Below are 12,201 nucleotides of genomic sequence, written 5' to 3'. Positions count from 1 at the left end.
AAACATTTTGTGAAAATGTCCTTACCAAACACGTTTTCTCATGTTTTCTCTTTTCTCTGTTTTTAAAAACAGAAAACTGTTTTTGAAAACTATACCAAACAGGATTTAAGTATTTGATCTCTTTTATTAAGTTACTATTCTCCCATGGAATGAGTAAAATGTTCCCATTAATGGAAGCTAAATGATACTCCACAGTCCACAGTTTTCTTTGCGTAAATTCTACTGAAATTTTTGATATTCTTGGTCTAAACAGGGGTATTTAAGTCACATAATTACTTTCCTCAACTGCCCGAGAGTTAAACACGAACTGTATTTACAGGTAGTGGGACAATCTGACGACTGCCTCCCTCACTCACTCAGTGAGTAGAAGTTGTTGTTAGCGTCAAAAAACGGGACTACAATTATTCTACAAACGTCCAAGCACCAAAACATTACCCATATATAGTACCACCACTCCTATATTCCATTCATTGATTATTTCTTTGCTTGAGAGTGACTACTCCATTGAAATTGAATAGCAGATCAAAAGCAGGTTGGTTGAGTGTGGTTTTAGGTTTTTTTTTCCTCAAATTCATTCCTTAAAACCTTCATTTTCTCTACACATCAAACTATTCCTTCAAACAAGGTACACATGTTTTTCCCCAAATTAATTTCTTGCATTTCTGATTGATTATGATTTTAAATTTTGCTAAATTGAATGCTTAGGACTTGGGAAATGAGATTTTGTTTGTGTTTTTGTTAAAATGCTTGTTAGAATTCGGCTTTGGAGTTTCATTTCTAACACTGATTTAGTGTTATTCATCGCCTTCTCTCGGAATACAACTACATTCTAACTAACTTGAACTAGATTACAAAATTTGTTGGGATGTTTTTTTGTTTATAGGCTTAATTTCCGAAAATGGTTCGTGAATTTCGTGAACTGGATTTTTAATTTGTTTGCTTGTACCAGTGGGATGGGTTTCTTTCTCTTTATTTTTTGGGTATGTTTTCAAGTGGTTGCGGTTTGAAATTGTTGTTGTTACTGGATTAAGGGTTGCTTCCTCTTTGCGATTTAGCTTATAATTTTCCTTCATGGTTTGGATAATTGTTTTTTGAACTATGCTGACTGTGAATTTGTCTCTTCGTGGTGATCTTTGTTTGAAGGACAATGTCAAGGATATAGTGATTAGTGACGACCTTTAGTGTCAGTTAGAGAAGGAAGTATGGCGATTTTCTCTCATTGTTATGGCGATGGACGGAAGCCGTGCAATAGCATCTGCTTCTGGTTCTCCTTGATGATATTTTCACAGTGTTGTATAGAAACGTTCTCAGCTTCCTCCTCCCAGTATTTGATTGGACTTGGAAGCTATGACATAACTGGACCTGCAGCAGATGTTAACATGATGGGGTATGCAAATACGGAACAGGTTACTTCTGGAGTTCACTTCAGGTTGAGGGCTCGTACTTTTATTGTCGCGGAGCCCAAGAGGAAGAGGGTGGTATTTGTTAATCTTGATGCGTGTATGGCCTCACAAATCGTGACAATTAAAGTGCTTGAGAGACTAAAGACAAGGTAATCTTATCTAGTGTTGTTTTGTTCCCGGCATCTAATCGAGTATCTAGTCTATAAATTTTAACTGCTTAAGGCTGTGAGATAACTCCTGGTGTACTTTCAAGATTTTGCACCAACAACTGTGTTTTCACTAGTTAGTTAATTTTTATGTTAGTAAAAAGCTTGCAAGGCAATTTGGTTTTGGTTTGCAATCTAGCGTTTGAGAAAGTACAATAAAAGGATAGCAAATGCCTCGGTTAATGTTATGGTGTTTCTATTATCTTCACCTTTGAACTTTTGGCAAAGTTGTTTGGCCAAACTAAGATATTCAGATTTCTGACCTCATTGTAAATAGAAGTTATTCTGCTGGAAGTACAATCCCACTAGCTTCGATTTCATTATATCTACATTAAGTCTTGGTATTAATCTATTTGTTGAATTTTCTAGTAATGCTTTCCCTGGTCTAACTTTAGGGCTAACCTCAGTCATGTCTTTCCTTTCTTAGGTACGGAGATTTGTATACCGACCAGAATGTGGCTATTAGTGGTATCCACACTCATGCAGGCCCTGGTGGTTATCTTCAGTATGTTGTTTACATTGTGACATCTCTTGGGTTTGTGCGTCAGTCATTTGATGCTGTTGTTGATGGTATCGAGAAAAGTATTATAATAGCTCATGAAAACCTCCAACCAGGTTCAGTTTTTGTAAATAAAGGTATGATTGTTGACTTGTATCTTAACTTCCCTTGGTTTTGACTTTTTGTTGCATTCTAGAAAGATAAAATCTATAATGTCACGTCCACTTACAGGCGAGCTCTTAGATGCTGGTATAAGCCGTAGTCCTAGTGCTTATCTTAACAATCCCTTAGCTGAGCGGAATAAATACAAGTATAATGTTGATAAAGAAATGATCCTCTTGAAGTTTGTGGATAATGAATGGGGCCCGGTTGGCAGCTTCAATTGGTTTCCAACTCATGGGACTTCGATGAGTCGTACAAATGGATTGATCAGTGGAGACAACAAAGGTGCCGCTGCAAGGTTCATGGAAGACTGGGCCGAAAAGAAAGGTTCATCTAATGGGATCCCAAGAAGAGTCTCAAACATAGTTTCTCATCTGCGTAGAAATTGTAAGTTCCACCAATCCTAGCATGTTAACTATTTACAGTTAGGAGATTATCTGGTAGAAATATCTGTGTTATGTTGGGTTGATTTCTTTTTCTTGTAGAAGTAGTGTAAAATGATTGTGGAACCTCAGAATGTTAGCTAATTATGAGGGGAATGATTATTACTCCAATTTGGCATGACTTCGTGCATTTCGCATTTTGCCTAGCAAGTAGTAGTGGTACTCTCAAGTCAAGGGACCAATTTGATTCTTGGTTGTCATGGTTGGTATTGCGTGAAAGAAACAACATTTTCATCTGGCCCTCTTTTTTTCCATTAATGTTTGTAAAACCTTTCTTTCAGATGACGAACTAAACGTGCTTGCTGCCTCCTTCGAGTCTTCTGGTGGAAGACCTGCTACAAGACTGCTTAGTTCTGTAAGCCGTGTTCGTAGTACGATCCGGCAGGCTGACAGGCCTAGTTTTGTTTCCGCATTTTGCCAGTCAAATTGTGGAGACGTTAGCCCTAATGTGCTTGGTGCTTTCTGCATAGACACTGGGCTACCTTGTGAATTTAATCACAGTACCTGCGGTGGGAAGAATGAATTGTGTTACAGTCGTGGCCCAGGGTACCTATTCCTCTGGCCTCTTTAATTTCTATTTAGGTTAATTTCCTGCATCTAATATCTATGTACATTCCAAAAATATCATTTTGTGTACCTTGCAGTTACCCAGATGAATTTGAGAGTACTCGCATCATCGGGGATAGGCAATTTAGAAAGGCTGCTGATTTGTTCAGCAAAGCATCTGAGAAGTTGAATGGGAAGATTGACTACAGGCATACATACTTAGACTTGTCAAAGCTTGAGGTTGATATTCCTAAACAAGGTGGAGGACATCAGACGGTAAAAACATGTCCTGCTGCAATGGGGTTTGCTTTTGCTGCTGGAACCACTGATGGGCCAGGAGCTTTTGACTTCTCACAAGGCGACGTCAAGGTAACTAGAGAGTTGATATGGATAAATACACATTTTTTAACCATATTATATTTTTGACTTGTGTATTTGTGTGATTGGGGTATCTCTAATAATGTGTTAGGGTAATCCCTTTTGGCGGTTGGTGAGGAACATACTGAAAAAGCCAGGGCAGGAACAAGTAGATTGTCAGCATCCAAAGCCTATTTTACTCGATACTGGTGAAATGAAAGAACCGTATGACTGGGCTGTGAGTTCTAAAATATGGATCTCTTTGCTCTAAATTTTTTGTGTGAAACAAAATTCCAAATCTTTTTGTTTTTTTCTCTGATTCAAATTTATGATGACTTGTGTAGCCTTCAATACTTCCGATTCAAATTTTGCGGATAGGGCAACTAGTCATTCTCAGCGTACCTGGAGGTAGGAGCTGGTTTTCTTATTTCAGTTTCGAGTCCTTTTAGTGTCTAGACTGGCTTGACTGGAATGTAGTATCTTTCTGCCCACTCCACAGAATTTACCACCATGGCTGGAAGACGTCTACGTGATGCTGTGAAGTCAGTACTCACGAGTGGAGGTCATGGAGAATTTGACAGCAACACTCATGTTGTTATCGCGGGCCTGACAAATTCATATTCGCAGTATGTTACCACCTTTGAGGAGTACCAAATACAGAGATATGAGGTCAGTATAGTTCAAACAAATGACTTCAACTTATATTTTCCTCTATTTGGTAAAGACCCTCGAACATAGCTCTATATCAGTGAATAAGCTTACATTATTCAACCATTTCTCTGGCTTTTTATCTTGATGCTCAGGGTGCCTCGACACTATATGGCCCACATACACTCAGTGCATACATACAGGAGTTCAAGAAATTGGCGACGGCTCTCATTAGTGGGTTGACTGTCAATCCAGGTCCACAACCCCCAGATCTTTTGAATAAGCAAATTAGCTTGCTCACACCAGTTGTTGTAGATTTCACTCCTCTTGGTGTCAAATTTGGGGACGTCAAAACCGAAATTCCTCAAAACTCCACCTTCCACAGGAGGGACAATGTAAGTGTTACTTTTTGGACAGGATGTCCAAGGAATGACCTGATGACCGAAGGAACATTTGCACTAGTTGAAATTCTTAAGGGCAAGGATACATGGGTCCCAGCTTATGACGACGATGATTTCTGTTTGCTATTCAAATGGTGGAGACCTAAGAAACTTAGTGCTTATAGTTTTGCAACTATAGATTGGATAATTCCAGAGTCAGCAGTTTCAGGTGTGTATAGGATAAGACATTTCGGTGCGGCAAAGAGCTTGTTGGGGTCAATCAGCCGTTTCACTGGTTCATCCCGTGCCTTTGTAGTTGTATAATACCATATTCTGGTACGTACTGTTAATCTAAAGCGCATATAAGTATAGTTTAATTAGTCTTGTTCAGAAAACGATCCCCCATGTGACAGAAAAGAAGGATTGTAGCCGAGGATTTTCCTTGCTGTTAAATTTATAACAGTTTCTTACATATTGGTTTGAGGAAAGCGAAGTTTTTGTTGTAAGAGATTGGTATTGGAACTCTCTTTTTGGCAAGGGAATTGTCCTATATTGGTTACAAATGTTGGACATCATTTTTGGTTCTAGAATTGTTGTTTGAGATTGGACCGTTAACTCTGTATATATCCAGTGCAACACGAGCTAATCCAACAATAATTCTTCAGGCAACGGGTAGTTTACTCCAGTGATTTGAGAACCTCCGGTCTAATTGACAGCATTAGTCGAAAAAAAATCCTACGAAATTTAGTAGATAGCATTTAGAATCTAGATTAACTCTTAGCCCAATTGGCAAAGCTAAGGACAACTCCAACTCCACCTGCTGTCTGAGTAGGCGTCATAATATTATTGCATGAGCTGAAGAGGCAATAAAGAAATAAAGCCGCCACTAACCATTCGGCCCTGAAATTGAGCTAAGGATATATGTTATTAAATTGAATATGATTCTTTCTTATCTCTATAGATTGGGGAGGCTGCCATTCCCTCTTATGTAGTTGTTGGTTTTACATGGCAACCAATTAAAAGTTCTGAGTTTTGGCAACAAAATTTTCTTTATTTTGTGGATCATGTTAGAACATGCAGTAAACTTTTTTAAGATATACTACCTTCCTCTTTAGAAAATAGATATTATCACGTTTTATTGTAGATTAAAAGCAGGTTAAATTACAAAAATGATAGTAATTTTTTTCCATAAACGAAGGAAACATACACAATCTAACACGGATCGTTTTCATAATAAAAAAAATTAGTTATTGATTATAAAGAAAAATAAAAAAGATAACACCAGCGTTGTCGATACAAGCACAGTAAAACTGAAACTGCCAAAAGAAGCCCACCTTTATATTAAGTTATATCTTATTTGCGAGTTGTGCTCAAGCAAAATAAAGCAGCAGCCAGCAGCGATGCAATGCATGATAAGTTGGCCACCACTCCCGACTAATGTTATTATAATGGCTAAGCTAGTAGTCTTTCTCTCTATTTAAAGCTGATTCAATCACTGGAGTCTCTAAACTTATCCACTGTGCTTTATTTTGATTCAGAAAACAGTCTTTAGTTAATACCATAATGGCTAAGCTATTTTGTGCTTCTCCCATTTTCGTTGCTGCTTCTATCTTGCTGTTGATTACTGTATCCGTTTCTTCTGGTACGTATACACATGTATTTTTCCCCTTTATATGCATTTGGAAATTAAGCTTGGGCTTGGCTAGGCTTGATCTCATGGTCGGTTTTCATTGAAATGAGATGTATGATTTTTCCGTATCACGAATTTTACCGTCTTATTCGCGTACGTTTGCAATTCCGAACCCAAGTCGCGTATTATGTGGCATTCCCGGATTATTTGCGAATCGTTCACGAATTTTACGTATCCCGAATGATACGTCCGCTTAATTCGCCATAAATTCTTTAGATTTTACTTTTCAAAGACTCCACTTTTTGGGATTTACTGCCTCCCGAACATACACGACCGAATATTAGACGTGTTGTAATTTTTATGAAACAAAAACGACTGAAGAGATTTGAAGGTGAAGGTGAGAGAGATCTCAAACTCACTAACCAAGCATCTAAACCACCATACGACGTCCTCTTAGATAACTAATGTTGTATATATTATTAATATCATCATATTAAGTTTATTTTTTCTTTAAATAACTCACACATATGCATAAAAATTGGTCTATGACCTTATAAATACAAATTATTTGTTATATATAGATACCGAATTTTCAGAGCCGAACTCACATTTATAAATCGAATTATACACGTACGTATGCCGTTCCGAATTACTGACGAATCACGTCCCGTTGACCGAATTTTGGACCGAATTTTGGACTTTACAAAACCGTATAATACTCGTACGTTTACCGTTCCGTACGTTTGACGAATCCCGAATTGCTAACTAGGGTTTGAGTTAAAGGCAACCTTTTATTTGGCGAGGGAGGATCCCTTCACAATTTAATTCTTACATTATCTCACATTTTAGGCTTGTATTTATGAATCATCAAATGGTATTGGATTTGAAGCTGATATTTTGGGATACGTTCTTTTTACAAAACCCTACATATTTATCGAAAATGAGCGTATTTAGAAACATATAACACCACCATCTACCAATCTAATTTTCAATGGTTAAAAATCTATTGATTTCGACGGCTTATTTTCAAGGTAGTAGATGATGGTGTTATACGTTTTGGAATATGCTGATTTTTGGTAGGAACATAGAACTACGTAAAAGGAATATATTCTCAAAATATGAGCTTCAAATACATTACCGTTTTGTTTTTATTTACAAAAATAATGCTGAAGGTGTGAGATAGTATGCAAACAAAAGTGTGAGGGGATCCTCCCTCCTGTTTGGTAACCGGTACTTTAGAGGCCATTTGTTATCTCTTGATAGTTGATTGGAATATATATATATATATATATATATATATATGCAAAAATAATTTTGGTAGAAAAAGAGGGTTTTGAGCAATGTTTTTGTTGTTGCAGTTCGGGATCTTGCACAGACTACTAATTCAGACGACGGAAATGCAATTTTGGATCTTGCAATGACCACCAATTTAAGCGGTGATGGAAACGCAGTTTGCTATTTTGACGGTGGATATATCGGACAGGTAATAGTGGCAACAAGCAAAATATCTTGCCCGAGGTGCAAGAGAAACTGCCTGGGGCAATGTGGAAGAAGCAAATACACGACCGTCCACAACCAATGCGATACTATAGCCTCAGCCACATTACAGTGCTACTGCTGTTGTAGTAACGTACAGAAGCTTTCCTTCACTTCATCAGATTAGTAAATTAATCCAACATGATCCTAGTAGTAGTTGGAAGTGGCCAACGTGAGGAGAGTATATCCATGTTTTTTTTTTTGTTTTTTTTTTTTGAAGCAGTGGATCCACGATGTTTCACTCTTATTTGGATCAAAAATAAATAAAATGTTCCACTAGTAGTTGAAATACTTCGTTCTCAAATAAGACTGTCTTATGTTGGTCCGTAGTGGGAGCTGTCGATGTCTTGCATTAGAATTTCGGCATCAAACTTTCGCAATAAGGATCATTTCCGCAAACAATTTTGTTATTAAAAATCTGCATTATATTCTAGTATCTCAAGCAAAAGATAATCTTAAAATACGCCCAACATGGTGCATATTTCAACCGCTTAGAAAGTTTATTTAGAGAAATCATTAAATTTAGATTTGTTACTCGCGCTATGTAATGGGGTGCCTAATTTCACCTTACGAATTTATACAGATCAAAGGCTTTTTTACGTTCAAAAATGTTAATTCCCGGTCACGATGAAAATTGATATTGTTCCTATGTGTTTTTTTATACCCTCAAGCAAAAGCTCCTTTTTATTTTAATAAAATAATAATTGAAAACTAACAGTTGCACGTGTCTTTTTGTTACTCTTTTTCTTCTTAATAAAATGGCGACGAAAATTGATAAAAAAAATTCTTGGTATTTGCCCGTATTTTTTTATTATTCTTTTTTCCTAAATGATAATGAAAGTTGATAGTTATCCATGCCTTTCTGTTATTATTTTTTTCCACAAAAAAAAAAAAAAAGAAAACCAAAAAAATGATGTCCAAAATTGAAAATTGTCATGCCTATTTGTTATACCCTTCAGCGAAGCTCTTTTACTTTTTAAATAAAATAATAATTTAAAAGTGATATTTTTCCATGTCATATTTTTACTCTTTTTCTTCTAAATAAAATGCTTACGAGAGTTAATAGTAGTCCATATCTTTTTGTTATTTTTTTCCTCTAAATAAAATGATGATAAGGCCTATTTCTATGCACATACCAGACATTGATTTTTGGTATATATGCACCCACTATGGGTATGCCAAACTGCCAAACTCATATGCATATATGTTATTCCTGGCATATAGGCATACACGATAGAGTTTCCATCGAGCGATAGAGATTCTATCTCTTTGCTGAGAGATATTCACTTTATCGCTGACGATTTCTCTTTAACTCCAGCGATATTCTCTTTATCTCCAAGTAATTATATATATATATATATAAAAATTCTCCTTCTTTTCTGCTTTTTCATTATTCTAATATACTTTTATATTTACCGGGCCCCACTGAATATATTATAATACTAAAACTTTTATAAATACCTCACCACACAAACACAAACATATTTTTTATTCATTAGGATCCCACCCAACACAATTAAATATATGTTTTTAATCAGGCATATCTACCATACTGAGGAAACTCATTTGGCATGCCGCATGACATGCCAAACAACATTTTTTTTGCCATATCCATAAGAATAGGCCTAAGAACTGATAGGTGCCCGTGTCTTTCCATTATATCCACCAGCATAGCTTTTTTTCTTTTTGATAGAATTTGAATGAAAATTGATAGTAGCCCAGTAGCACCGAGCTTTAATACAATACAAGTATTGCATTGTAGTTTTTATGGGATATAAAAATTATAATCGTTGGATGAAAATAATCAAAGATAATAATGAACAAAATTGGTACTTTTCTTTACATATGTTTGCATGTTATGATATAAAACAACTGACAAAAGGTCTATGATTTTTTTTTTTGGTTTGTTTTGTGTTTATTGTAATGCCTAAACCTTTTAAACTTTTTTTTGGTATCGTGTGCCTTAAGAAAAAAAATTAGTATATCATCTACATGTATATATATTTGTTGTAAATATTTATTTATTTTTTATTTATTTGTTTTTGGGTTCCTAAATCTTAATATGGTTTTGAGTCCTCATATTATAGGTTAGCTATTTCTGAATTGAATTTGTACTTCTATAGAGTTTAAAACATGGCAAGGTAAGATTTCCTTTTTTAAATTTTTTTACAGATCATATGTTGATAAGCGTATGCCAAAACTCTCATTCCGTAAAAGTCTTATTTCTGCCAATAAAAAGCGAGAATTTCCATAACGTTCAACTGGAAGCTTTATTTGTCTAGGCTTTATTTTAACCTATGCCAAGTTATGTTCGAGATTTCTTTGAGAATTCACGTTACTAGAAGTCACAAGGAGCGTGTTACCTACTGTTGCGGTATTTGACGGAACCGTTTAAGAACCTGTTGATGGTGGTTTTTAGCCTAGGTTTAAAATCGTAAAACCGCACATCTGACATGACATCATTATGACCATTAGCACATTTATTGAACCGATCAGCATGCTTATGTAAGAATTATTAGGTTACCTTTTTTCTTTCTATGTGTCATGTTCCACGACAGAACCCTTAACATTGATTGACATCACCTGTCCAAAACCCTAACATTCTCATGCTACCGCGCCAACGCATGGTAACCTTTGGCCCGAAACCCTAATTTGGGCGCGCCAAACCGCGCCAAGGCATGCCATGCCAATGGCATGCCAACCTAGTCGCGCCACCATGCTGGCATTCCCTATGCGTCTACTAAAACGAAGGCGTGCGACAATCAACGGTCTCCCTTCAATCCCAGGAGCAAATCCTAGCCATCCAAGGTTATCAGACAACGCATGGTAACCTTTGGTCCGAAACCCTAATTTGGCCGCGCCTAACCGCGCCAAGGCATGCCATGCCATGGCATGCCAACCTAGACGCGCCACCATGATGGCCTTCCCTATGCGGCTACTAAAATGAAGGCGTGCGACAATAAACAGTCGCCCTTCAATCCCAGGAGCAAATCCTAGCCATCCAAGGTTACCAGACAACGCATGGTAACCTTTGGCCCGAAACCCTAATTTGGCCGCGCCAAACCGCGCCAAGGCATGCCAACCTAGTTGCGCCACCATGCTGGCCTTCCCTATACGGCTACTAAAACGAAGACGTGCAATAATCAACGGTCGCCCTTCAATCCCAGGAGCAAATCCTAGCCATCCAAGGTTACCAGACAACGCACGGTAACCTTTGGCCCGAAACCCTAATTTGGCCGCGCCAAATCGCGCCAAGGCATGCCATGCCAACCTAGCCGCGCCACCATGCTGGCCTTCCCTATGCGGCTACTAAAACGAAGGCGTGCAACAATCAACGGTCGCCCTTCAATCCTAGGAGAAAATCCTAGCCATCCAAGGTTACCAGACAACGCATGGTAACCTTTGGCGCGAAACCCTAATTTGGACGCGCCAAACCGCGCCATAGCATGCCAACCTTGCCGCGCCTCCATACTAGCCTTCCCTATGCGACTACCAAAGAACGGAAGCGTGCGGCGATCAACGACTACCTTTCCTCTTAAGATGCAAAATCTTGATCGTCGAAGGTCACCAAGCCAGCAAGTCTCCCAAGCTCGACTTTCCAGGAAAACAACAACATGTTACATGTTTTCCACAAAAACATTCGAGACATCAAAACATATCACAAACTGGGGATCCTATTTGGGTATTGGTTTGGCGGTTTACAGCGTGCGGCGTACACTATGCCCGTTATAAGAAAGTGTAATAAGAATGAGGATGTTAGTAAACATGGGAAGTAATGGTGAAACGCTTTCTTTTATGGAACATCAATTCCAAGCTTGACCGGTCATCACCTCCTCTCATTTACTCACTCATTTACCATTCGTTAATGAGACCAGAGTACGTTTCACTTCGAATTGTATAAATAGGTCTTACCTATTTCCACCGAAGAACAAGTTCAGTCAGGAGCAATACAACACTCAGAAAACATTTGCTAGCTTTCCATCGGTTAGCTTCCTAATTTCTGATACAAGTCGTGAAACAACTACTCTTCCAGAATCAACTATTCTGGTCTCAACACTTTCCTTGCTTCCCTCCCCAAAACCAACTCATTCTCATTCACTTTGTGACCGAAGCAAGTCTAGAACTGCCATTTATCGGTTTAGGACGGACTTGTACAGATTGATCTCTCGAATCTAAAGTACTCACTTGCAGTACATTGTTCAGGGTTTAAATTTTTTTCTCACCCACACACTCGAAATTACCAAAATCAGCAGAAACCATGTTCACCTACAAATAATTGGCGACCACAGTGGGAGATTGATCTTTTGGTTACAATGTCAATTTTCGACCATCAATTTCATGATTCGACTCAGACATCAAGATGGTAGAAGCACGCGATCCGCTCAGGGATC

At 37.8% G+C, this 12,201-nt stretch overlaps 2 protein-coding genes across 3 annotated transcripts; both read left to right on the top strand.

Moving 5' to 3' along the window:
• Positions 1-471: 471 nt before the first annotated feature.
• Positions 472-5,229, top strand: LOC113341162 (neutral ceramidase 2-like). 2 transcript variants are annotated; one of them, XM_026586148.1, is made up of 10 exons: positions 472-625; positions 1,144-1,552; positions 2,037-2,245; positions 2,340-2,657; positions 2,995-3,259; positions 3,358-3,628; positions 3,729-3,854; positions 3,961-4,024; positions 4,116-4,285; positions 4,420-5,229. In XM_026586148.1, the coding sequence occupies exons 2-10, from the start codon at positions 1,203-1,205 to the stop codon at positions 4,966-4,968; spliced, it is 2,322 nt and encodes a 773-aa protein (XP_026441933.1). In that variant the 5' UTR covers positions 472-625; positions 1,144-1,202; the 3' UTR covers positions 4,969-5,229. The 2 variants fall into 2 exon arrangements, with proteins under 2 accessions (XP_026441933.1, XP_026441934.1); XM_026586149.1 differs by having other exon boundaries at positions 513-532.
• Positions 5,230-6,127: 898 nt separating this feature from the next.
• Positions 6,128-8,116, top strand: LOC113341156. The gene is made up of 2 exons (XM_026586144.1): positions 6,128-6,286; positions 7,633-8,116. Exons 1-2 carry the CDS (start codon positions 6,208-6,210, stop codon positions 7,935-7,937), a joined length of 384 nt encoding a protein of 127 aa, XP_026441929.1. The 5' UTR covers positions 6,128-6,207; the 3' UTR covers positions 7,938-8,116.
• The last annotated feature ends 4,085 nt before the right edge of the window (positions 8,117-12,201 follow it).

The sequence above is a fragment of the Papaver somniferum genome, unplaced genomic scaffold (genome assembly GCF_003573695.1).
Source record: "Papaver somniferum cultivar HN1 unplaced genomic scaffold, ASM357369v1 unplaced-scaffold_25, whole genome shotgun sequence".
NCBI classification, from domain to species: Eukaryota; Viridiplantae; Streptophyta; class Magnoliopsida; order Ranunculales; family Papaveraceae; genus Papaver; species Papaver somniferum.
This window is presented reverse-complemented; position numbering and strand designations above follow the sequence as displayed.